Raw genomic sequence first — 25698 nt, 5'->3', positions numbered from 1 at the left:
CAAGGAGTCAGGCAAACCGGACGGGCAGGAAACCAGGATGCTTGCAGAATCCCTGACTCAGGTTTAGGGGAGCAAAAGTCTGTAACAGAAGACCTCCTCCTGGCTGGAGGACCACCGAGGGCAAGGTTCGGACAGAAATCTGGGTCAGAGTGAGTTTAGGGTGACAGATGCTGGGGACAGAGGGGGTGTGGCCACCATTTTGTGACTGTCCCTCTCTCTCCCAGGTTCCTCACTGCTGAAGTGCCTTGTGAAACACAGCTCACAGCTCAGAGGAACCCTCATTGGTAAGAGCTCACAGCACCAGAACACAATTTCTAGTCCCACCTCAGCGGCCATCCTCAAGCCCCCTCCTCCACCTCCGTTCTACCCCCCCCCCCCCCCCGCCATTCTTCTCCTCATCTCTCACCTTCCCTCGAGCATTTTGCCAGCTCTTCTGACCCCAAAGGTGCAAGGATTTAGGGTCTTGGTAAATCAGTCTTCAGAGCCAGAAGTGGACCAATTCTCCCAATATCTCCGATTCTGTTCCTTTCTCTACAGGTCCTATGGGCTGTGTCTTCCTCCCTAGCCCACCCAGATGATTGATGCTGTCCCTCAGCTCCCAAGAGGCAGCTCTGATTCTCCATCCCTATACATCCCTCATCAATGGCTGACCGCAAAGTGAGAGGCCAAGTTTAGACCCAAGCTCCCACCCAGACACTCAGAGCCTAGTGCTCCAGGCCTGGGTGGCTCCCTGTCCTGGCATCAACAGCTGCACCAACCCTGGGCTGGAGCCACACTTGCGCACAGAAGGCCCTGATTTCTCAGCCAGGTCTGGCCTCCGAGATACTGGTCCTGATTCTGCCAGGTCTCTCGTCTCTGGTCTTGAGGCCCCAGTCCCTTCTGAATTCAAGGCAATGTTGCCTCAAAACAAGGACCAGGTGCTGCTACAGAACGCAGTGCCCCCTGGGCGCCCCCCTCTGGGCCCCTCACAACTTGTGGACTCCTCATCCAGCAACCTACAGCCTCTGCCTCCCCAGCGACCACCCCCTCTCTCCCACTCTCCTTGCTCCCCTCCGCCACGGTCCCACTCTCTAGGCTCCCATTTCTACTCTTCTGACTCAAATTCTGACTTTATCCTACACCCTTATTCTTCCTCTCTCCCAAGCTCCCCCAGTTTCTTTCATCAGAATTACTTCTCTCTTTCCCACCCCCCCTCTTCCTCTCCCTCCCACCGGCCATACCCCTCCCCTACTCACACGCATTCCTCCTCTCCCTCTCAGCTACAGAACACCTCTCTCCCCCACTCTCATTGCCAGTCTCCTTCCCCCCCAGGAGACTGCCCTAGCTCCACCGTCACTTCCCCGACCCCCAGCCGACCTTCTGGTGGGGTCCACTCAAACAGGCAGACATGGCCCTGGCATCAGTACGGGGACACCGGCTCCCCTGGGGCGGTGGGAGAATGCGTGGCAAGCGAGAGGGACCCTGCGGAGTTCCGGGACCCAGGAGCCCTGGCCCAGGCCCTGGTGGTCCATCTGGGGCCCCGGCGCATCGCACACGACCTGCGCTTACTGCTTTTGCAGCGCCTGTGGCTAGGCAGGACTGGCCAGGCCCCCGTTGTAGAATATCCCATATGCCTGGTGTGCCTCAAACCCCGCAGCCCCTCTTGCCCCATCCCCAGGTACAGGACTGGACCCCGGCTGCTTGCCTTCCCCCAGCTACTGCCCTGTGCACAGGGCCAGGAATCCGGACCACTCCGCATAGGCATTGGTTTTGGCCTCCGCCTGCCTCGGGGCCAGGCCAGGGCCTTGCATCTCTTGCCAGAAAGAAAGCCAGAGGAAGCAGGGCCTCAGGGCAAGGCTGTTCAGGCCCATGGATATCAAACCCGGGCATCCCAGGCTCCAGCAGCTCAAGCAGCAGTGGCTCAGGCGCGGGCCCATCCAGCCCGGGGCACATCCTCCCAGGCCGCGAGTCGCAGATCTACAGGCCTCCAGTCACCAAACTCTATGTGCTTTTCAGGGCCTCCACCTCAGGCACCCAAACAAGCCACTGTCTCCCTGAAACCCAGGCCTTTCTCTGCGTCCAAGGGGCCTGCCTCTCCAGAGCCCATTCTCCGAAAGTCACCACCCTAGTTCCAGAGCCAAGGAGGCTCTCTGGAGCACCTCCTCCGAACCCCGCTGCCCCTATCAGGCCCCAGATCTTGGGGAGTCCCCGAGACACCCTGAAGGGCTGGCTGGCAGGAGGTCAGGTGTGTTCTCCAGCCTTGAACCCTGGGAGCCCCTTATGGAGTCTGCTCTCTCCTGGCTGAAGAAGATGAAGGGCACCTTAGACCCCATTCAGCCTACAGTGTATCAATAAAGCCCGACCCTGCAAAACTTGTGTTAGTGTCTGATGTGGAAATGTTGGGGTTTGGAGTGAACAGTCAAGAAAGAAGTCTTGACACACCTTTGGTGCAAAAAGGTGGTTTTATTAAAGCACAGGGACAGGACCTGTGGGCAGAAGGAGCTGCCCTGGAGTTGTGAGGAGTGGCTGATTATATACTTTCAAGTTGGGAGGGGGTTAGGGATAGCGTAAGTCTCTAAGGAATTTTGGAAGCAAGGTTTCCAGGAACTTGAGGGGGCTAGCTATTGTTAGGGAAAGGTAATTTATTACTGTCTAATAAAATGTTAGTCATGAGACCCTTCAGAGGTTTATCAGTGGGCCATATGCTTGGAGGATGATCGCTAACATATATCTTGGGGTTAGAGATAAAGGAAGTTTTCAAAGGAATTTTTATTTGTTAAAGGAGACTTCCAGGATCCTGCAAGTTGGGATAATGTTAAGCTAAGGTTGCCTTTTGCCTCTAGCGAAGTCTTAACATTGAGGCAGTGGAGTTTCTAGGGGAAGGTCACCCCCTCGCCTGTCTCAAGGACTTGTCAGTGGGCTGTTAAGTTATAAAGAAATCTAAGTTTTTCTTTTGCCTTCATTTCCCACATTGATGGAGGATAGTCGGAAGGCAGGCAGGCAGGGGTAAGCGCCCCCCCTCCCCATCTGTCCTAAGAGGAAACCACCCTTAAAAGGAAAAAGCCCCCATTCTGTTATTCTAGGCTTTACTCAGTGCCCCAGCTTTAAGTCTTCCAACTGGGAGGATTTACAACTTTAGAAAGGAAGGGAATGGCCTTGGGTGTCCTAACCCAGGCCCCGGGGGGAGAGGGGGCAGGTCAACAGCCAGTGGGATATTTAAGCTAAGAGCTTGATCTAGTGGCCTGTGGCTGGCCAGCATGCCTTAAGGCAGTGGCGGCCCCGCCCTCTTGATCCCTGAGGCTACTATGAAACACCACCCTGGAAGGAGCCCTCCACCCTTTCCCACGTGAACAATTACCTGATAGGTAGATGAGCGTGTGGACAAAAAACCTGATTGGGTGACAGTCCCACGGAGGGTTAATCAGATTAAAACAGCTCCACCAAATCACCCATAAAAACCCCTAGGTTTAACCGCCAAATTGGGTCCCCTCCCTCTCAGGAGCTCTGTTAAACTTTGCTGCCCACCACTCTTCGTCTGGTCTACCTCTTCATTCTTTAAAGTGGCATGACCAAGAACTGTGGGCACTAAAGGAAAGGAAAGCTTGCAACAAACATCGGTGTCCTGCTGAGCAGACACAGTGGGTAGCTGAACCTACTGGGGACCACAACTAAACAAGGGGAGGCGGAGGGGGCACCTGGGTGGTTCAGTCGTTGAGCGTCTGCCCTCGGTTCAGGTCATGATCCCAGGGTCCTGGGATGGAGCCCGACATCAGGCTCCCTGCTCAGCGGGAAGCCTGCTTCTTCCTCTCCCACTCCCCCTGCTTGTGTTCCCTCTCTCGCTGTCTCTCTCTGTGAAATAAACAAAATCTTTAAAAAAATAAACAAGGGGAGGCGGAGAGTCAAACAGGGTGACCAAGAGAGTAGGTGCCATGTATCTGAGGAGGGCATGGGGTCCATAAGGCCTGAGCACCTGGGATGTGCAGACAGCTCTGTGGGGCCCTTTACACATTTAATTCAATCTGGTGGGACAGACAACAGCATTCCCAAAGATGAAGCCACTGGGCTCCTTCCTCTGAGTGCACCTTAGGTTAACAAGAATGCTTATTTAGGCAGCCGGGGGAGCAGCAAGAGGTGTCTCCTTGAAGGGACCGACATTCCTAGGGTTCACTTGCAGAGAAACATTAAGAGTCTGATGTTGAAGATCAGAAACCCAAGGGACCCCTTCAGGAAGATGGAAATGCCAGGCAGAAAAGAGACCTGCCCTGCCTGGGAGACAAGTTGCCTCCCTCTGAGGGTGTCAGCAGGGAGCAGCCCCCTCCCAAACCCTTGAATGCTGTCGTGTGCAGAGCCACAAGAATGGCCAACTCTCAAATCTGCCAGCCACAGGGGATAGGTGTTTGGTTAAGGTAAATAGCGGTTTCCTTAAACCAGGAAGTGGTGGGGAGTCTGGGTGGCTCAGTTGGTTAAGCGACTGCCTTCGACTCAGGTCATGGTCCTGGAGTCCCGGGATGGAGTCCCACATCGGGCTCCCTGCTTGGCAGGGAGTCTGCTTCCCCCTCTGACCCTCCCCCCTCCCCCCTCTCATGCTCTCTCTCATTCTCTCTCAAAATAAATATAAAAACCAAAAAACAAAAACCAGGAAGTGGTGGATTGAGGATTTGAAGCCAGTTTTATTTTAAAGTCCACTCTGCCTCCATTAAAAGGCAAAAGACACAGTTCATGTTCCCAAATGTTGAATTTCCAAGGTGTGTGACCTGCAACAAATCACTCCCTCTCTGAGATAAAAGGTAAGGACTGAGCTTGTGTATCACTCCTGAAATGGGGACAGCCGTAACCAAGGATTTTTAAGTCATCACTACATCCAACCTGGGGCCCAAAGCTCAAATTTATAATCCTGAGATCAAGAGTCACATGCTCTACCAACTGAGCAAGTCAAGAGCCCCCACAGATTTATTAAAGGTTTGCTAGCATCCCTTAACTTTTATTAGCTCCCCTCCTCCTCCGGAATCACCAAGCCGAGCCCCGGGAAGAAGAGCAAGCCTCCCGACCCCGCACAAACATGGTGGAGGCTGACGTCACAAGGGGGACGGAATCCTGAGGGGGGTGTTGGCTCACCGGCCCGCTAGCGCTGACGCGTATTGGCGGTCCTGCGCCTGCGCAAGGAGAGCAGCGGGCTAGGTGCGCGTGCGCACTGCGCGACAGCCAGACCCAGTTAAGACCGGCAGCGGACGTCCGGATCCTTGAGTGTCGTTTTGGCAAATCTCTGGTTTAGAGTTTTGGCAACTCGGAGGGTGTGACAGAGGAGTCGGGAATCCTCCTGGCGGCCACGGGACCAAGTTAAATAGCGGCCGGGACGGGCATGTCCCAGGTGCCGCGGTAGGTACAGTGAAGCGCGCCGCGAGCAGGATGGGCCGGCGACGGGCGCCAGAGCTGTACCGGGCCCCGTTCCCGTTGTATGCGCTTCAGGTCGACCCCAGTACGGGGCTGCTCATCGCTGCAGGCGGAGGAGGTGCTGCCAAGACGGGCATAAAGAATGGCGTGGTGAGAGCTCAGGGCCACTGGGGCCGGGTCACGCCAGGGGTGATGGTGGTAGGGGATCTTGGGAATGGCCGCACCTCAAGCTTCAGACCTTACCTCTCCCCGGTGGGAAGTCTAGGCTTTTCGGGCGCCCCGGCGCGAATTTCAGCTAAGAACTTACTCACCAGGAACTCCTAAGGTAGAGTAAAAATACACAGCGCCGCTTAGGCAGGAACTTAGGCTTCAACTCGAGCTCAAGAGCAGCCCCAGGGGTCTTATCCTGGACTTTTCTGGGGAGGCCGCAAAGACTTGTCCCACTGCTGGAGAGCAGTGGCAGGAGTGCTGCATTTGGCCTTTAGGCTGGGTTTCTTCACTCCTCTGAGGGTCACCCTATTATTTTGTAAACTGGAGGTATTAATCCCAACCCTCGTTGCTGTACAGATTTGTGCGGTTTGAAAGAAAGAAACCAAGAGAGGGAAAGAACCAAGCAGGCTGGAAAAAGCCTTTTAAAGTAGAAAGTGCAGTAATCAAAGGGGTAGGGCTTTAGACTGTAAGATGTAAGTTTGCCCTTGAGGTGCTCTCTGGGCACCCCTGAACCTTGCTCATCCCGGTTCTCTCTTCCACAGCACTTTCTACAGCTAGAGCAGATTAATGGGCGCCTGAGTGCCTCTTTGCTACACTCCCATGACACAGAGACACGGGCTACCATGAACTTGGCGCTGGCTGGTAACATCCTTGCCGCAGGGCAGGATGCCCACTGTCAGCTCCTGCGCTTCCAGACCCATCAGCAGAAGGGCAAAACCAAGGCAGAGAAGGCAGGTGAGAAGCTCCCTCTTTCGCTTTGGGGAAAGGGTTAAATGAGTAAGATCACTTATTTTGGTTTCTTAAAGAAATGGGGCTGGAAGTGTGGGTTGTGGTAGCAGGGAAGAAGCCGGATGTTCACTACTAGGGAGGAGACCAGTACTACTTACTATAGAAGCCTGGAACCTGGCAGGCTCTTTGTATTGCAGGTTGCAAGGAGCAGGGGCCTCGACAGAGGAAGGGGGCAGCCCCAGTGGAGAAGAAGTCTGGAGCTGAAACCCACCAGGAGAGCATAGAACTCAGTGTAGAGAATTTGCAAGCGGTGCAGACAGACTTCAGCCCTGATCCGTTTCAGAAAGTTGTATGCTTCAACCACGATAACACCCTGCTTGCCACTGGAGGGACGGATGGCTACGTTCGTATCTGGAAGGTGTGATTTGGGGGATTAGGGGATCAGTGTCGATAGCAACAAGGCCAGAATTGTGAGAAACCGAACATGGGTTCTCGGAGACTTGTGAGTGAAGCCTGCACTGAGTGGCAGAGACGGGTGGGGATCATGGCGCCTTGCCAGGTACCTGGGGTAACCATGCTGGTGGTTTGGCTGCAGGTACCGAGCCTAGAGAAAGTTCTGGAGTTCAGAGCCCACGAAGGAGAGATTGAGGACCTGGCTTTGGGGCCTGATGGCAAGGTGAGGAAGTGAGAGGGTGGAGAAAGTAGGTGATGATGCTGCTTGTCCAGTAGGTGGATCCCCTAACTGTCCATCCTTGGAATCTTGATTCCTGACTAGTTGGTAACTGTGGGCTGGGACCTTAAGGCCTCCGTGTGGCAGAAGGATCAGCTGGTGACACAGCTGCACTGGCAAGAGAACGGACCCACCTTTTCTAACACGCCTTACCGCTACCAGGCCTGCAGGTGTGAGACCCCAGAGGGTAGCTAAAAGAGGCACAGCCTAGATGTGTGTGGTGGGGGAGTGGGAAAACACTGGGGGGAAGCTGGGGAGGATTGCAACCTTGGTGGGTATTACCCCAGGCCTGACCAGGGTACAGGAGGGCACAGACCTCTGAGAAGGGCTAGGCAGGCCCCAGGAGCTGAACAGCCTCTCCGCCTGGCCCCCCCAGGTTTGGGCAGGTTCCAGACCAACCTACCAGGCTGCGACTCTTCACAGTGCAGATTCCCCACAAGCGTCTGCGTCAGCCCCCACCCTGCTACCTCACAGCCTGGGATGGCTCCACCTTCCTGCCCCTTCGGACCAGGTCCTGTGGCCATGAAGTCATCTCCTGCCTTAGTGTCAGGTGTGAGACGGTGGCTTGACTGCTCGCAGGGGGCCTGGGGGAGCTCGGGAAGGTGTCCAGTCTGACGCTCTGGAGACCACTGTTAGCGAATTTTGCTGCACAGGCCTCCAGAACAGTGAACACTTCTTGTTTGTTGCAGTGAATCGGGTACCTTCCTAGGCCTGGGCACGGTCACCGGCTCTGTGGCCATCTACATAGCTTTCTCTCTCCAGGTAAGGCGTAGAGGTGGGCGCAGCCCTGAGGGCTCTCGAGGGGGAGAATCTAGACCTGCTTCAATCTAAGCGTGCAGGAAGGAGTCTGGCCCAGCCCATAGAGGGAAGGCCGTCTGGGGACAGGGAGCATGTTTTCCAGAAGGAATGTTTCCAACTAGGCCTTCCCTCACTAGTTCTTCTGTTTCCAGCGCCTCTACTATGTGAAGGAGGCTCATGGCATTGTTGTGACGGATGTGGCCTTTCTACCTGAGAAGGGTCGTGGTCCAGAGCTCCTTGGGTTCCATGAAACTGCCCTGTTCTCTGTGGCTGTGGATAGTCGTTGCCAACTGCACCTGCTGCCCTTGCGGAGTGAGTCATTGGGGTGGGGGGTACCTACCTCTAGCTATAGCAGAAACTTGCCCCTCTGGAGAATGGGCTGCTTGTCTGTAGCCATCTGCCCCCTTCTTAAACGGTTCTGTTCTTAGGGCTGTGAATCCCTTTGCTTGCTGACTTCTTTCCTTACCCTCGTGCAGGGAGTGTTCCTGTCTGGTTGTTGCTCCTGTTCTGTGTCGGGCTTATTTTTATGACCATCGTGCTGCTCCAGGGTGTCTTCCCAGGTTTTCTTTAGCCTTCATGCTCCTGGGGAATCAGGGGTGTGGACACCGCCATCTTCTATACCAGAGTGGAGGCCTGGACCCTGTTGCTCACCCCACCTGGGTCCACAGTTGGGGTTGCTTCTGATGAGACTGATGGGCACTGCCTGCCCCGCCCAGTGAAAGCTTGGCTATGGCCCTGTGTGACTCTGAGTCCTGGGAACCCTTCATTCTTCATGGAGCCACCCAGGACAGTGGTACCTGCAGCCCAGGCCGTGCCACCTGCATCTTTCCCTCTGCCTAACAGAGGCTCCAGAGTTGAGCTTGTCCTCTCTCCAGAAATATGTGAGGATGCCCAAGAACCCGGAGGTACTGCTGTCCATCAGTTGCTCTTCACATGAGCCCCTCGTGTTTGCTGGGGCAGGCCCTGGCCTGGGACTTGCAGTTAGGGAAGGAAGGGGCAAAAGGACGACCCAAGCTGTCGTGTCTGGGTCCAGCTGGTAGCTCCAAGCCAGCTCGGCTACAGACACAGTAAGTTCCTGGATGGTCTACCCTAACCTTGAGGAAAGGGAAAATGAACCTCAGACTGTTCTTCGGGAAAAGTTGATATTTAATAAATAAGCGAAGACTGAATTAAGACCCCGGTGGTACTCCTGTCAGCTCTTGCCTCTCTTGGAAGGAGAGAGAGCGCTGAGGTTGAGCAGCTCCGCCGAGTGCTGGAAGACGGCTTTGGCATACTGATGCAGGAGGCGGGTCATGTAGCAGTGCTGCCAGGGGAACAGCCCTTCCAGGAAGCCAATGTGGCCACCCCGGGCTGTGATGAGCAGTGCCACGTGGGCAGAGCGTTGGGCAGCCTGTAGGGGAAGGGCTTGGGGAGGGTTGGAGAGGAGGTCAGGAACCCGGGCCTTTCCTGAGAGCCCAGGCGTGCTCCACTTGCACCTCATGGCCCATTTTCCCTGGGGCCTCTAAAGCATCCAGATTCAGGCTGCTCACCATGGATTGGGGAAAAGGGGTCGTCAGCTGCATTGAGGCAGAGCACAGGGGTCTGGATGGCATCTACCTTGGTTCTTGGGCTTGCTGTTTGGTAGTAGGTAACACAGTCTTGATATCCGAAGGCCACAGTTGTGTAGCGCTCATCAAACTGGCGGATGGTGCAGGCCTGCCCGGGGCAGAGGGTGGGGTAGGCTAAGATGAGGCTAGGGAGAAGAAGATATTAAACAACTTTGGGCAGGGGGTGGTGGTTGAAAGACTAGACCTGTAGCATGAAGTCTACATTCACCACCTTTTCCATTACTTTTCTATTTCTGCAAAAGGGTTCATAGAGGTTTGCCTCGCCTGGACCTGACCCTGTCTGTCTCATGAGTGAGCAAACCCAGATAAAGAACTGACCTGAGCACTGGGAGAACCTGGTATGTCCGCCATCCCTCCCTGTCTGCTGCCTCCTCCCACTTGCCAAGACCCTACCGGTTCACAATGTGGCAGAGCTCAGCAGTGAGGCGCTGATTGAAGAGCAGCGAGTTGAGTGGGGTCTCCAGGGAGCGGGTGGTCTCAGAGGAATCCCAGCACGCAGATAGAGTCAGTGCTGCCACCAGCCCCGAAGCCTGCCCTGTTCGTGCTAGGTGGTTCAGCACTAATATCCTGACGGACCAGGGGCCAAGAAAGAAGGGTCTGCATTAGTGAGCGGGGACAGAGGAGAGGGGAAGAGGACATGGAGGAGGAAACAAAGGAAGACTGGGCCTTTGGGTCAAGCCCAGGCAACCTTTACCCTCCAAGAGAGATGCCCACGGCCAGCAGTGGAGCTCGGGAGTAGCGGTGCTTTATGTGGTTCACGACTATCTCCAGATCCTCAGTATTGTTGGCAGAAAAGGCCCTGTGGGTCTGAGGCAAACCAGATCATTGGGTAGGGAGGGAGACCATGGCCTGAAGGCAGAAAGATGGAAGGAGCATGGAAGGAGGACAGGTAGGTAGAACCCCAGGGTCAGGGATCTCTTAAGGGAGTCGGGGGAAGGGCTACGATGAGGAAGGAGGGTACTCACCAGCATATCTTCCCCACGGCAGCGCCGGTTATTAAATACAACAGCTCTGTGGCACACACAGGTACATCTCAGCCAGACCCTCCTAGAAGCCCCACTCCCCTTCTGGTAGCCTTCAGAAAGACCCCAGGCAGAAGGTGCCTTTCATATAGTGCCTTCTCCCCAGAGGTCTCAGGGTCTTCATTGACCTCCCTGTTATAAGTTCTCAGACACGACCCACTTCCTCTGGACTTGGCCCATCCTTACCTATAACCGTCCCTCAGAGCTTGGTGGGCCAGTTGGAAGATACAGGAGTCCTGGCTACTGCCTGTGATACCAGGAAGCAGTAATACAATGGGCTGGGTAGTAGGGTCAGGGTGCTGACTGCTGCCACACTGGCCAGCCCAGTCTAGCAGGAACTGGCCTCCATCTGGGGTGTGGAGGACATCACTGTGGTTGGGAGATAAGGGCACACAAAGATACTATTAGGAATTCCATGTACTTTGAAAGGTTTACCTCTCTTCCCCAACAACTCCCAAACCTTCCCATTGGCATCATTTGAGGGCATACGTTATGCAAGACATTAAGATCCTAACAAGGTATGGGGCGCCTGGGTGGCTGTCAGTTAAGCGTCTGCCTTCGGCTCAGGTCATGATCCCGGGGTCCTGGGATCCAGCCCTGCGTCAGGCTCCCTGCTCAGCGGGGAGTCTGCTTCTCCCTCTGCCCCCAGCCCTGCTCGTGCTCTCTCTCTCTCTCATATGCTCTCTCTCTCAAAATCTTTAAAAAAAAAAAAAAAAAGACCATAACAAGGTGTAATGGGACATAAATGATTAAATACTACCTCATGGTCGAGCAATTAAATAGCCCTTCCATATAGCCACTCTCATTGTTACCCCCAACACACCGGGGTAGATGGGGCAAAGATTACCTTCAGTTTAAAGAAGGAAGACAGGATTCCCTTGTAGTTGCAGCCTCATGTTTACCCCTTCTGTCCCTTCTTACCTCCAGTAAGGGACTGGAGGCTGAGACTGCAGTAAGACTCGGAAGATGGTTTGGAGCCGCCCCTCAAAACACCATAGCGTAGGGTAGAAAATCTCCAGAGTGACTGGACAGTGTTGCTCCAGGAAGGCCAGAAACCAGGACCCAGTCACCAGTTGAGGCCTCTGCAACCACAACATAGTCTGCCTCACTCCCCTGGTGTCTCCAAGGCCAGTGAGACGCCCGACACCAGCGTGACCCCTCTCCAGAGGCCAGCCTCCGGCGGTGAGAAGTCTAGCACACTTCGGCCCGGAACGGCCAAGTCACTTCTATGAACATAGTCCAGCCAGAGCCCTCAAGAACTCCAGTCCTGGAGTGCCACCTCCCCGGCCTGACTCTGAACTGACTCAGTGCCAGGGCTGGGAGCTGCTGCAGCTGACCGAGTGCTGACTCTCCCGCTCCGCATATCCGTGCCCCAGCCCCAGTTTGGAGAGAGCAGGTAATACACATTGCCCAGCTGACTCCTTGTGGAAAGGGTTGGCATCCCCATCAGAGGCTGAAGAAGTACAGCACCATTCAGTCTGTGGCTTTTGCTCTGCAGTTGAATTATCCACACTGGCATCTTCCTAAGACTAGCTCTGGCCATGCTGGCTCCTGCCTTTAGCACCCCATTGCCACATACTTGCGTTCCCTACAGCGTGTGCTCACAGCTGAAGGGCTTCGACCACAGCACCTCATTTTCTTAGTCATGGGGCTTGCTGTTAGAGCATACTCCAAAGGAGAAATAGTCCAGATGGGAACAGATTTTTCTCTTCTTTTATGCCAGCCAGAGGGAAGGTAACAGAATGGCAGGGACAGACAGGTCAGTGGGGGAGTTGGCCCTGACTTTAAACGCCTCTGCTGGTTCTTCTGGATGCACATCAAGTGAGAGAGGGCCTAGCCACATGGCTTACGAAAGAGGGGTGTGCTGTAGAAAGCCAAAAGGCCTCAGGCTCAAGAAATAGAAATTGCATTTCTGTTGCGAGCCCTAAGGAACCTGATGATCAGATTTCTAGGTCTTCTGCAGGCTCAGTACTCACAAAAGGCTGGGTAAATTATGAACTAGAGAGGCCGAGTTGTTCATGCCACTGTCTCGAGATGTGACTTGTACCCTGCTCCTTAAGCCCTGGAATAATGATGCTTGTGATTCATTGTGTGCTATGCGCAGGTACTAGGCTAAGCCCAACCTTAGGGGCTAGGATATTTGTAAGTGAAGAAACTATGGCTCAGATGAAGTTGTTTGCCCAAAGTCATACAGCAAGCAAGAGGCAAAGTGGAATTTGCAATTGATGGTGTTACTACCAATCCTAGTAGGTAAAATTTGTTGAGTGCGCAGGTTTCAAGCGTTGTGCTAAGCACTTTACATGATTATATCCTGTGATTTTCACAACAGTTCTTTGGCATAGATCCTGTGATTCCTCCATGGGAACAGGTTTGAATGTTGAATAAATTATCTTGCCAAAGACAGCTAGAGGTGGAGCTGGGATTCAAACCCAGGTCTGACTCTAGAGCTCATGCTCTTAGTCACTGTACTCTATTACCTCCTCATTGCCAGGATTTTGAGTTATCAATTTATGGAATCCTTGATCAAACAGCTCAGCAGTGTAGAACAGATTAGGTCACAGGTTAATTTCATTTTAGCTCTAGTGAAGAGTTTCTTGACTCATTTCTTGAGAATTAATTAGTAATATGCCATGGTCTCTGTGGATGAATCAATACTAGTCCATTACCATGCTGGACAATCCAAACTCCTCAGGACTTCCAGAATGCACTTCCTGCATTTTAACCAGTATTTGGAAGTCAAGGAAGGGTTTGTAATATAAAGAGGCAGAGGTCTCTGACTTCTTTGTGGCTGGTTGCACGCAAAGGAAAATGGTTAGTTAAGGTGAGCTCTGGTTTGAAATGACTGACTTTTGAAATTAGGCATGGAAAGTAAGATTTATAGGGTACTGTGAGGTTTGGATCTTTTATTAAGGCAGACAGTACATGCGAATGTAAAAAGCTCTGAAAGTAGAAGTCTAGGCAACATTTAAATTCCCTATAGATCTTTTTTAAGGGCTTGAATCAATTAGTTTTATATTAGACTCAGTTACCTAGAACAGTTTAATGAAGATTAAAAAGATTTAGATTTTTCTGGATATGTAAATTAATGTATTTTATCTGAATTTCAGTGAAAAATCTCTTCAGACTTGCCCACTGCACCATATATACATGGAGAGCCTAGAAGTTAAAACAGGGCAGAATGAACGACAGGGTTATCCATTAGTCCTGAGCTAGGCAGGGAACCTCCCCCAGCCTGTGAGAGAAGCAAGGCCCTACTAAGCTGATGGGGTGGTGGGAGTTAGCCAGGGCCACACAGGCCTCCAGTTCCTTTATTCGGTGAAGCTAGTGAGAAACTCAGCTAGACTGCCTTTTTAGAAGAGGAAAGCATTTCCCTGACACCTCGGGATGCCTTCCACCCCCCCCCCTTCCCCAGATGTCTGCCCACATCCTAGGGAGCAGCACCCCCCCGGTGCCTGAAAGGCCTAACTGGTACGGGGAGCCTACGGGATGCAGAGAATCTAGGCAGGCAAAGAACCGACTCTCCGTTAGGTGGTGAGAGCAAAGCAGAACCCTGCTGCGGCACGCGGCAGGGCTGGTGGTGGGGTGGGAGCATCAAATTTCACCTGTTGCAGGAGGCCCAATCGTGCCACCTCCCACAAAGGGCTCGAGCCCCTGGCTGGAAGCTGCTCCTTAGGCCCGAGGATCCTAAACCCGCCGGCCAGAGCTCTGGACCCGCACCCACCTGGGGCACATATCTCCAGTAGTAGCCCAAGTAGAGGGTGGCGCCAAGACCTAAAAGCAGGGAGAAAGGCTCTGTCCAGGTGCCATTCTGAGGGCTCTGGGAGGAGCTCGGCATCTTGGGTGGTTGGGTTCCGACCCCCAAGTTCTTGACTGGCTCCAGCGCCCGGCCCCGCCCGTTACAGGCCATCGGCCGGCCTGTGCAGGGACCGCGGCCGCGGCCGGGGTGAGGGGGTCCGGGCCCCGCCCACCTCCACTGGGCCCCGCGGCGGGCGTGGTGAGGGGCGGTGCCGGGACCTCGCGGGCCTCCGAGCGGAGCCGAGTCACCTGCTAATGGCCTCCCCGCCCCATCGCCCGGGTCGCGCGCCCGGGCGCCTCCTGCTTCCGCCTCGCGGTCACCGGCGGTGCCGCCCCTGGCGAGGACTAGTGGCCTCCCCCACCGCCGCCATCTTGGTGAGAGGTCCCTCCAGCGCCTTCTTCAAACCCTGCCCCGGCCGCGCGAGTTGGGCAGCCTGGGCACGGTCCCCAGTCACTGGCACACAGGACACAGCCACTCCTGTGGTGGCATCCTGTGACCTCCCCACTCAGGACACGGCCACTCACCTTGTGAAAACGCTCTGCAGTCCCACCGTGTTCAGCCATTCACAGTGGTCTTCCCATACTGGACGCAGTCATTCACACCGTGACACCCCACACTGTCACACAGGTTTCAGCTATTGAGTGCATGGCATTCCACATAGAGTCACACACACACACACAGGTTACAGTCACTCACACAGTGTCACTCTGCACTGTCTCATCTAATCCCTGTCAAGTGAGCAGGACGGATATGTACTCATCACCCACTTTGTACCGGGCACTAGGGGTGCCCCGGGGATGGTGTTCCCTGTCATCACATTCCTGGAATGTGGAAATAAATATATAATTTAACAGAGCAGTGGTTTGCAACCTTGACTGAAGATTAGACTCATCTGGGAGTTTTAAAAAACTACCAGTGCCCAGGCCTCACCCCCTGCTATAGTTGGTCTGGAGAGGAGCCTGGGTGTCAATATAACCTAGACGTTCTCTGGAAGATTCAAATGCGTAGTCGGGGTTGAACCCCTGCCATAGGGCATGGGGCTAGGTAAGGGAAGTACGGCTGCAGTGGGAGCACTGAGGAGGGTGCCCAAGCTCCATGGGTCAGAGAAAGTGTACCCAGATGTTAAATGACGATACACTTAAGGTGAAACCAAAAAACAAGTAGGAGTTTCCCAGGCAAAGGAGAGGTGGGGAGAGAACAGTTTCAGGAGCGGAAACAGCATAAGCAAAAGCCTGGATGTGAGAGACTTCTTAAAGGAACCAAAAGAAATCTGGTGTGTCTGGGGCATACGAGATGGTCAAGAATCAAGCTGTGAGCAGCTACACAAAGGATGTTAGAGTTTGGGGCGCCTTAGGCTCAGGTCATGATCCCAGGATCCTGGGATCAAGCCCTGCGTCGGGCTCCCTGCTCTGCGGGAAGCCTGCTTCTCCCTCTCCCACTCCCCCTGCTTGTGTTCCCTCTCTCGCCGTCTCTCTCTCTCTCTGTCAAATAAATAAATAAATAAAATCTAAAAAAAAAAAAAAAAAGGATGTTAGAGTTTAAACAAAGGGTGGAGGAAAGCCATCAAAGAGTTTTACGAAGGGGTGGGTGCCATGACCAGAATTGTGTTTTAGAAGAATCATTCAGGCAACTTGGAGAATGGATTGGAGGAGGCTGAGAAAGGAAACAGGCCAGTTAGGCTGTTAAGAGAATTTTGGAATGGCAGATAGCAGCCTGGCCTGGAGGAAGCTCCAAAGAGGAGTGAAGATCTTTAAGATAGGAGGCAGAATTGATAGGACCTGGTGGTAGGTAGGAGGTTGGGAGAGAAGGAGAAATCATGAAGACTCCCAAGTCTCTGACTGTATGACTCAGGGATGCATGGCGCTGCCAGTCCCTGAGATAGGGGAACTGCGGAAGAGGAAGGTTTGAGGAGGAGGAAGATTCATTCTTAGACACATAGAGGTTAGCGTGCTCGCTGCTAATTATGTTTCCTTAGATTCTGTATTTGTCTACTTGGCATCCATGAATCACAGGGCCAAACTAACAGCCAAAGTTGACATCTCACCTGCAATCCAGAGCCCATACTCTGAGCTACTTCTTTAATCTAATTCTCACTCAACAAACCAATATTTCCCCTCTCCTAAAATCAACCCAGGGTCAGGTGTCAGATAACTAGGGACAGTTCCCATGTCCCAAAACCTGCCTGAATGACTCCAACTAGCCAATCCTAAACTGTCTACCTTGCCCTCCCCATTTAGCAGAGGCTGTGGCCTCCCCCCCCCCCCCCCCCGCTCCTTTCTGCCCTCTACACTGGTGCTTCCCCCTGCCGTCCTGTGTGGTGAGCTGTGCCTCTCGTTTCTCGGGAACTGTAACATTAAATGTTTCTTTCAGTGGCATTGACCTCTCCATGTTGTCGCTCAGTCACCTTTATAAATTAAAATCTAGGCACAAATTAGGGGATGTTCAATTCCTGAAGTGGTCTGGGGCTTGGAGATTGAATTTGAGATTCGGTAGTCATCAGCATTTAAATGATATATTAGGGGGCGCCTGGGTGGCTCAGTCGTTAAGCGTCTGCCTTCGGTTCAGGTCATGATCCCAGGGTCCTGGGATCGAGCCCCGCATCAGGCTCCCTGCTCCTCGGGAAGCCTGCTTCTCCCTCTCCTACTCCCCCTGCTTGTGTTCCCTGTCTCACTGTGTCTCTGTCAGATAAATAAATAAAATCTTTAAAAAAAAAAATAAAAAAATAAATGATGTATTAGTTTGCAGGGTTGCCATAACAAAGTACTACATGCTGGCTCTCTTAAACAACAGACATTTATTGTCTGACAGTTCTGGAGACTAGAAGTCCAAGGTTCAGAAAGATTGGCTCCTTCTGAGAGTTGTGAGGAAGCATCTGTTCCACACCTCTTCTCTAGCTTCCGGGGGTTTGCTGGCAATCTTTGGCATTCCTTGGCATGTAGAAGCTTCATTCCAATCTCTGCCTGCGTCTTCACATGCTGTTCTCCCTGTGTGTGTGTGTGGACACCAGTCATATTGGAGTAGCATGGGCCAACATGACCTCATTTTCACTAATTATACCTGCACTGACCCTATTTCCCCATAAGGTCACATTCTGAGGTATTGGGGGTTAGGATGACAACATATGACTTTTTGAGGGACTCAGTTCCACCCATAACAGATAGTGACGGAAACTACATGAACAGATGAACACATGAGCAGATGGGGAGTGAGGAGACAGCCCAGAGGACTCGGACACAAAGAAAACGAAGAAGAAATGCCAAGAGAAAGAGTGGTGTTGCTGCAGCCAGTGGATACCATGATTCCAGCAGGTAGTATCCAGCAATGTCCACCATAGGAAGGAGGACAGGGTGACCTTGATGAGAGTCTGTTTGTCGTGATAGATGCTGATGGGAAGGAGCTGATGGAGAGGGAGAAGTTGAAGATTCTGAAGATTCTGGAAGAGTTGAAGTTATTCCTTTAAAGAACTAAGACCTTGGGCCAGTGGGTGAGGATGTAGTCTGAAGCGTAGGTGGAACCGATCACTGTGACGAAAGTAGGTGACACACCATTTTGACCGCAAAGCTACACTCTGTGCTGGCAAACGACTGCCACCATCGCCCTTAAGATGATCCTTTCCCAGGCCCTCCCCAACTGTGTCTCGTATGGAGCCACTTCTCAGTGATGCACATGGTCACAGCCACACAATGACACCTTCCCTGGAAACCGGCAGTCACGGCTGTCCCTTGAGCATCACAGACAACTCAGGAAGAGTTCCACCAGATACCCTGACACGTGTGCCACGAATGTCCTCTCCTGTCACACACCCAGTCATTCACACACCGGCCATACCCTCTCAGGGCCGTCTTGTCAGTCTGGATACAGCGTCCATACCCCTACCGTCGCGGGCGCCTCACACACAGCCAGCAGTCACGGTCACACTAACAGCTGCAGGCTTGTCCTGCACATCTGGGGGCCGGCAGGCTGTGGCACCGTTAGACCTGCTTCTCCTAAACACCAGCGTCGCCATCTGCTCTTTGTCTCTGTGTCTCTAGATGTCCGTCTCTGTCTCTCTCATGGAGGCGCGCGTGCACACACGCGCACACACGCGCTCATACACACGCACTCATACATGCCCACACACACGCAGACACACGCACGCACACACGCGCGCTCATACACACGCGCGCGCACGCACGCGCGCACACACACGCGCACACATGCGCGCTCATACACACACACGCACAGACACACGCACACACACGCTCACACACACGCACAGCCACACACGCTCATACACACACGCGCACACGCGCGCTCATACACGCACACACGCACGCGCACACACGCGCTCATGCACACACACGCACACACGCACAGACACACGCACGCGCACACACGCGCGGGCACCGCGGGGAGGAAGCCCGGCGGGGGTGCGGGGGCTGCGGAGGGTGGCGGCCGCGGCCGCTGCGGACTCTGCCCGGGCCAGGGCGGCGGCCGGCGGGAGGGCGACGTGGAGCGGCCACGTGGAGCGGCCCGGGGGGAGGGCCCGGCGGCGGCGGCGAGGCGAGGCGCGGCGGGCGCACAGCGTCGAGCCGCCGCGAAGCCGGACCCCAGCCCTCATCGCGCCGCCGCAGGTGGGTCCGCGCTCCGCCCCGGGGCGGCCGGGCACCGGGCTGGGCGGGCTGGGGGCCGCCGGCGCCACCAAAGCCGGCGGGGACGCACGGGTCGCCGCGGGGCGGGACCGCGGGGCCGGGGCGCCCTCCCGGCGTCTGGGTCCCCAGGCTGCAGGCGCAGTCCCTCTGCGTCCCCCTGAGGCGCGGACGGGGCTGGAGCGGCGGCTCCCGCCTCGTGGCATCTCCCGGGAGGAGGTTCCCCCGGCCCAACCCCCGGGTGAGTGGATAGAGGAAGGGGCTGGAAAGCGAATCCTGAGCTTCCTAGGTGTGATGATGGGGTTCCACAATTCCCGGCCCTTTGTCGCTCTGACATCCCGGGAAGGGGCTTGGGGGCTGGCGGGAGTTTGATCCTCATTTGACAGATGAAGAAAAGGGGGGCTGGGGAGGGGCCCCAGGTTATCACCCAGCTGGAAGTGGCAGGGTGGAGACCGGCTTTCAGGTGTGGGAACTTTTTGGCTGTAGAACCACTCTCTCTTCTTTTTTTAGGGGGCGGGGTCGTGTCCTGGGAGGCACAGGGGCACCAGAGGAATAAGTTAAGGGTTAGGATTCGGTTCAAACTAACTTTTGGACAATGAGACTCAGCCAGAAACAGAATGGATGCCCTATGAGGTGCTAGACTCTTGACCTGGAAAGTCAAGCAAGGGCTGAATGGCCATTGACAGGGATGCTGTGGGAAAAGTTTTGCACTGGATGGGAGGCTACCCAAGATCAAAGGCCCCTGCCACATCCTAGATTCTCTGGAAATCCTCAGATGCCAGTCATTTAACCTGCATTATCCCATTGCATCTTCCCCAGGCCCTTACAAGACAGATACTGTTATCCCAGGCTCAGAGAGGTTAAGACACCCGCCTGGATCACACTGTCAGAACCGAGAGGCAGGATCTGATCAGAGGTCTGACCCCAAGGCTGGGCTCTCCTCACTGAGCTGGTGTCAAGGCTCAAAGAAATTTGAGGCCTGAGAGTCATTGTGAATGTGAGTGTATGAATGTGAGTGTGTGTGAAGGATGTGAATAACTACTGAGTTACATCACAACTGTTAACTAAGAGTTGTGGTGGCTTTCAGGTGGTCATGAGGGTAAATTACATTTGTTCGCTTTATGGTTGTAGGAAATGATTAGGAACACATTTATTTGACAGGCAGTGGTTCAATAACGGCTTTATTTCTGTTGCTTACAAAAGCTTTTGTTAAGTGCTGAGAAATGTCTTAAACGTGAACAAATCACATCACACCAACGTCATTACACGTTACTTGAGGTGCCTTAGCTTGACTACCTTTAAACAATAGAGGTGAGCCATACAGTTATTTAAGTTTGTGACATGAACTATAACCAGAATGCTCAGGTTGTCAGGAGAGCCCAGGGTATTCCAGGTAGAGGGTAGAACAGCTTGGGCAAAAGCACTGAAAAGTGAAAGTGAGAAGCACTTCGGGGGGACTCCAGTCACCCTTCTGTCTGAAGCTGAGTGTTAGTGTAATGGAGCACTGGAAGACGAATATAAAATGGTAACCTGATAGCTGATTGTAGAAGGCCTTGAATGCCAAGGTGAGGACCGTGGACTATAATAGAAATAGGGAGCCACTGAAGATTTTGGGGCAGTGGTGTTCTAGCTAAGGAAGATTCATGTGATGTGGGTATGGAGCGTTCTTTTTTTTTTTTTTTTAATTTATTTCTTTATTTGAGAGACAGAGAGAGAGCACACAGGGGGAAGATCAGAGGAAGAGGGAAGGAGAGAATCTCAAGCAGGCTCCATGCTCAGGACATGGGGCTCGATCTCACCACCCCGAGATCATGACCTGAGCCAAAACTGAGAGTCAAGATGCTTAACTGAGTGAGCTACCCAGGTGCCCCTGCAGGGTTCCTTAAGTGGAGAAGATACCAGAGGCAAGGGCAAGAGAGAGGCTACTACATTAATTTGTGCAAGAAGTAATTCATTATGCACTCACTGTTATCTCATTGTGCAGATAAGGTAACTGAAGTCCAGTGAGGATAATTAACTTACCCAAGGTCACAGTCTTTTCAGCGTGGCAGCTTCGGGGACGCCAGACTTCTTCCGTGGTGGCTCAGGGCTCCCAGAGGTGCATATCTGCGCGTGGGGAGACAGAGCGAGAGAGAAGCAGAACCAGGTACAAGCTATGGCACCTTTTCTGACCCACACCTTTATTTCAGCTGTTGTTTAGAAGTGAGTGGCTAAGTCCAGATCGTATACAAGGAAAGGCAAATTAGACTTGGTCCTTTGTGGGAAGAAGTGTCAAGGAATTTGTAGACCTGTTTTGCAAACCGGCGCATCTGGCCTAACGAGTGAGTAGATTAGTGGGATCTGAGGGGTGCTTCCCCTTTATGCCTGAATCGCTACCACCAGAGAGTCCTCTTTTAAAAGGCAACTGCTAGTGCATGAGAAGCCCGGATAATAGGTTTTGACAGCTCTGAGGGATTTAAATTACTCTAGCTCCTCCTGTAGGCCCCCGTCCTGGCAGTAAACAGATGGGGTGGGGGTGCAGGAAACAATCTGAGGGTGTCCAGGTGGGGAGCCCAGGACGGTGGGTATGTGTGAAGCCGCTGCAGAGCAGTCCAGGAAGACTCCTGGAGGGAAACGGGCGTTATTGTACAGCCAGGCACTGTGCAAAATGTGGAGGGTCGTGGCACCTTACCACACCCCCGAGAGGTGCTCTCGCCGGCCGCACACTGTAGATGGAGGACCTAAAACACCGCAGTCCCACAGTTCCAGAGCCAGGACTTGGATTCAGGCAGCCTGAGGTGAGGGCCCATACCCTTCCCCTGTAGGCTGTGCCCCCTCTTCTTTAGTAATTCTGTGTTTCTCTGTCCCTCCCTCAATCATTGTCTAACATCTGTGTCTTTTCTTACTTACATATTTGCAAGCTTTAAGAACAAAAAGGACAAATACTACTTTATATTATCATCTCACTTCTAAGATAGTGCCTCACACACAGTAGGTGCTTAATACATATTAAAGAAGTAAATCAACTTTATCTTCATTCTACAAACTTATATTTCTATTTGCCTTCCCTGCGGCTGCTCAACCTCTTGGTCTTTGTCAACAAAGGTCTTTGACATCTGGCGCAACCCAAGCTATCCTCTGTGGTATCTGGTCCCCAGGTCTCTACTTTCCAGCACTCTCCTTCTGGCTTCTTCTGGCCAGCTGGCCTTCTCAGCCATTACGTGCCTCTTCTTCCGCCTTAGAGACTGGAACCCTCAGCTGAATCCAGCCACCACCACCACCCCACCCCCCAAGAAACCCAGCAGCACTCTGGACATAAAGAACCAGGGCCCTCGGGCGCCTGGGTGGCTCAGTTGGTTAAGCGACTGCCTTCGGCTCAGGTCATGGTCCCGGAGTCCTGGGATCGAGTCCCACATCGGGCTCCCAGCTCGGCAGGGAGCCTGCTTCTCCCTCTGACCCTCTCCCCTCTCATGCGGTTTCTCTCTCTCTCTCTCTCAAATAAATAAATAAATAAAATCTTTAAAAAAAAAAAAAAAAAGAACCAGGGCCCTCTGCCCCATTGACCTGTACCCTCCTTCAGCCATTACTTCCAGAACGCTCAGGCACCCTGTGTGCAGGACCTTCTCCCTGATCCTCCTGGTTCAGGCACAGACGTGTGCAGTCTTGCATCTCTCCTCAATCCCCATGGGCTCTCTCTGGAGATTTCTGTCTTTCGCCCCCTGTTGAGGCAGGCTTCGGTGAGCTCCCCCCTCCCAAGAACCCAGGTAGTTTTGAACCCTACTTGCACTCCCCTAGTCCTCTCTCACTTGTCCTGTTGTACTTGACTTACGGTGTCTCTCGTGATGCAGAAGTTTAAACCTTTGATATATTCACGTCTATTTTTTCCTTTAAAACTTAAGAGTTTGCAATATTTATCATTTAAAAAAAATTTATTTGAGAGCGAGAGAGCAGGGGGTTGGGCACAGGGAGAGAGAGAGGGAGAGAAGCAGACTCCCCACCAAGCTCAGAGCCCGATGCAGGGGGGGTGGGGTGCCCCCCCGCCAATCCCAGACCCTGAGACCATGACCTGAGCTGAAACCAAGAGTGAGGCACACAACCGACTGAGCCACCCCGGCGCTCTGCCGTATTTATAACCTTTCTAATTGCTCCGTCATGTAATGTGATTTGCTTAGCCCCTGCCTCAGTGTTAGCCATTCAGGTTGATTATGTTTCTTTCACTAATATGGATAGCACCGTTATAAATATCTTTATAATTTCTTTTCCATATGAGTTCCTCCCTATGTAATCCTCAGGATGGTATCATTGGGTCAGAGTTTCATGGCAATTACTGCACCTTTGCAGGTTGCTCTCTAGAAACGTTTCAGGTTTGTAGTCCCTCAAACAATAGAGGTTAATCCTCACTGATTCAATTTCTTTAATGGTTATAGGACTATTAAGATTTGCTCTTTCTTCCTCCATCAGTTTTGCTATTAAGTTTTTCTAGGAAATTAACTCTGACCTCTGAGTTTTCAAATTTCTGCGATTTCTGTAGTTATGTCCCCATGTTCATTGCTAATGTTCTTTATTTGTGCCTTTTCTCGTTCTTAATGCAAGTTGTCAGAGGTTTGTCTATTTTATTAGTCCTTTTAAAGAAACACCAGTATCTGGCTTTGTTGCTCTTCTCTATCGTATTCCTAATCTCTGCCATTTTTTATTTTTTATTTCTATAAGTTTCTTCTATTTTACTGCCTTATTGAGTTGGAAACTTAACTCATGAACTTTTGGCCCTTTCTTCTAATATATGCTTTTAAGTCAGTCCACGTTCCCTCTGGCTACCTATCTTGTTTTCATGCATATTTTCCCAGTATCATCCGATTCTAAGTATTTAACAGTTTCCATTATGATATTCTTCTCTGATCCACATGCAAGTATACCCTTTAATTTCCATATATGTGAGTTTTTTGCATCATTTTTGTTATTAGTTTCTATGTAATTACATGTCAGTCATATAATATAGTGTGAGACAGATTCTTTGATATTCACTGAGCCATGTGCTCTGGCCCATTACTTGTCAGTTTTTATAAATATTCCACATGCATTGAGAAGAATATGTATTTGCTAAGGGACTGAAGTTGGGGGGGGTCTCTCATTTGTTCGTTAGCTCAGGCGTATTAAGTGCTTTATTCAACGTACTACATTCTTACTCATTTTTAGTCTGCTTAATCTTTCAAATACTGAATGAGGTATGTTAAATTCTCCCACCATGATGGCAGATTAGACTTTTCTCCTTGTAGTTCTGCTAGTTTTTTTTTTAAGATTTTATTTTTTTAGAGCAGTTTTAGGTTCACAGCAAAATTGAGAGGGAGGTACAGAGATTTCCTATATACCTCTGTGCCCCCCCGCACATGCACTGCTTCCCCATTATCAACATCCCAGACCAGAGTGTACATTCGTGACAACTGGATGAACCTACACTGACACATCATCACTCAAAGTCCATAGTTTACAGTAGGGTTCATTCTTGTACATTCTGTGGGTTTGGACAAATGTATAATGACATGTCTCCATCATTATAGTATCATAGAGAGTAGTTTCACTGCCCTAAAATCTTCTGTGCTCCACCTCTTCATCCCTTCCACCCCAACCCCTAGCAACCACTGATTTTTTGACTGTCTCCACAGTTTGCCTTTTCCAGAATGTCATATCGTCGGAATCATGCAGTGCATAGCCTTTTCAGATTGGCTTCTTTCACTTAGTGATATCCATTTAAATTCCTCTAGGTCTTTTCATGGCTTGATAGCTCATTTCTTTTTATCACTAATATTCCATTGTCTGAATATACCACAGTTTATTTCCCCTTCCACTATTGAAGGACATCTTGGTTGCTTTCGAGTTTTTGCAATTATGAATAAAGCTGCTATAAACACCTATGTGCAGGTTTTTCTGTGGACATGATTTTTCAGCTCCTCTCAGTAAATATGAAGGAGTGCAATTGCTGGATTTGCTGGATTGTATGGTAAGAATACGGTTAGCTTCATACGAAACTTGCCTAAGTGTCTTCCGAAGTGGCTACGCCATTTTGCATTCCCACCAGCAATGAATGAGAGTTCCTGCTGCTTCACCTGAGTGTCCTGGATTTTGGCCATTCTAATAGGTGTGTTGTGTTATGCCAGTTTTTATTTTAGATGTTTTGGGCTATGTTATTAGACATATACAAGTTCAGAACTATGATATCTTCCCAGGGGATTAAATTTTTATGAATTTTGTAATGACATTCTTTTATCTATGATAATGCCTTTCATCTTCACGTCTAGTCTAATGCCAATAAAGCTATACTAGCTTTCTTTTGTCTATTATTGCCTTTTTAAAATTGCTTTATATATCCTTCTTCCATCCTTTTGCTTTCAACGTGTGTCTATACTTTTTAGGTTCATCTCCTGAAAATTACATATAACTGTATTTTGTTTTGTATACATTTTGGCAATTTCTATTTCTTAACTGATCAATTTAAAGAATTTATAGTTATGACCACTGATAAACTTAGATATATTTTTACCATCTTATTTTATGCTTTCTGTTTGCCTTCCTTTTTAATTTTTTAAGTTTCTCTATTCTCTTTTCTGCCTTCCTTTGAAGTCATTTAAAAAAAATTCCATTCGGGGTGCCTGGGTGGCTCAGTCGTTAAGCATCTGCCTTCGGCTCAGGTCATGATCCCAGTGTCCTGGGATCCAGCCCTGCATCGCATCGGGCTCCCTGCTCAGCGGGAAGCCTGCTTCTCTCTCTCCCTCTCCCACTCCCCCTGCTTGTGTTCCCTCTCTCGCTGTGTCTCTCTCTGTCAAAAAAATAAATA

The 25698-nt window shown here is 51.8% G+C and overlaps 4 protein-coding genes across 7 annotated transcripts in view; 3 read left to right on the top strand and 1 right to left on the bottom strand.

The window, feature by feature from the left end:
* Nucleotides 1-893: 893 nt before the first annotated feature.
* Nucleotides 894-2108, top strand: PRR30 (proline rich 30). Its single transcript, XM_032391524.1, has one exon. The coding sequence runs from the start codon at nt 894-896 to the stop codon at nt 2106-2108; it is 1215 nt and encodes a 404-aa protein (XP_032247415.1).
* Nucleotides 2109-5156: 3048 nt separating this feature from the next.
* Nucleotides 5157-9210, top strand: PREB (prolactin regulatory element binding). 2 transcript variants are annotated; one of them, XM_032391638.1, is made up of 9 exons: nt 5157-5520; nt 6123-6315; nt 6507-6727; nt 6905-6985; nt 7085-7209; nt 7416-7589; nt 7729-7801; nt 7990-8149; nt 8314-9210. In XM_032391638.1, the coding sequence occupies exons 1-9, from the start codon at nt 5386-5388 to the stop codon at nt 8406-8408; spliced, it is 1257 nt and encodes a 418-aa protein (XP_032247529.1). In that variant the 5' UTR covers nt 5157-5385; the 3' UTR covers nt 8409-9210. The 2 variants fall into 2 exon arrangements, with proteins under 2 accessions (XP_032247529.1, XP_032247530.1); XM_032391639.1 differs by lacking the exon at nt 7990-8149 and having other exon boundaries at nt 8314-8367.
* Nucleotides 9013-14335, bottom strand: ABHD1 (abhydrolase domain containing 1). Its single transcript, XM_032391640.1, has 9 exons — nt 14188-14335; nt 11388-11548; nt 10653-10835; nt 10410-10455; nt 10139-10251; nt 9838-10011; nt 9629-9677; nt 9367-9532; nt 9013-9241 (listed from the first exon to the last, which is right to left on the bottom strand). Exons 1-9 carry the CDS (start codon nt 14299-14301, stop codon nt 9030-9032), a joined length of 1218 nt encoding a protein of 405 aa, XP_032247531.1. The 5' UTR covers nt 14302-14335; the 3' UTR covers nt 9013-9029.
* A 4449-nt stretch (nt 14336-18784) lies between these two features.
* The window catches only part of CGREF1 (cell growth regulator with EF-hand domain 1), a 13234-nt gene continuing 6320 nt past the window's right edge, over nt 18785-25698 (top strand). Inside the window, exons 1-2 of one of the 3 annotated variants that reach the window (XM_032391610.1) lie at nt 18785-18875; nt 20875-21036. The gene's annotated coding sequence lies outside the window, so the exon portion shown is untranslated. Of the gene's footprint in view, nt 18876-20730; nt 21037-25698 lie in introns of those variants that run through there. The other 2 variants (XM_032391612.1, XM_032391611.1) reach the window with 2 other exon arrangements.

The sequence above is a fragment of the Phoca vitulina genome, unplaced genomic scaffold (assembly GCF_004348235.1).
Source record: "Phoca vitulina isolate PV1807 unplaced genomic scaffold, GSC_HSeal_1.0 scaffold63, whole genome shotgun sequence".
NCBI classification, from domain to species: Eukaryota; Metazoa; Chordata; class Mammalia; order Carnivora; family Phocidae; genus Phoca; species Phoca vitulina.
This window is presented reverse-complemented; position numbering and strand designations above follow the sequence as displayed.

Coding starts and splice junctions, on each gene's coding strand:
- ABHD1 (XM_032391640.1), bottom strand. CDS start 14,301: ATGCCGAGCTCCTCCCAGAGCCCTCAGAATGGCACCTGGACAGAGCCT. Junction 10,456..10,652: donor GCTCTGAGGGACGGTTATAG/GTAAGGATGGGC, acceptor TGTGTGCCACAG/AGCTGTTGTATTTAATAACC. Junction 10,012..10,138: donor GTGGGCATCTCTCTTGGAGG/GTAAAGGTTGCC, acceptor CTGGTCCGTCAG/GATATTAGTGCTGAACCACC.
- PREB (XM_032391638.1), top strand. CDS start 5,386: ATGGGCCGGCGACGGGCGCCAGAGCTGTACCGGGCCCCGTTCCCGTTG. Junction 6,316..6,506: donor AACCAAGGCAGAGAAGGCAG/GTGAGAAGCTCC, acceptor TTTGTATTGCAG/GTTGCAAGGAGCAGGGGCCT. Junction 7,590..7,728: donor ATCTCCTGCCTTAGTGTCAG/GTGTGAGACGGT, acceptor TGTTTGTTGCAG/TGAATCGGGTACCTTCCTAG.
- PRR30 (XM_032391524.1), top strand. CDS start 894: ATGTTGCCTCAAAACAAGGACCAGGTGCTGCTACAGAACGCAGTGCCC.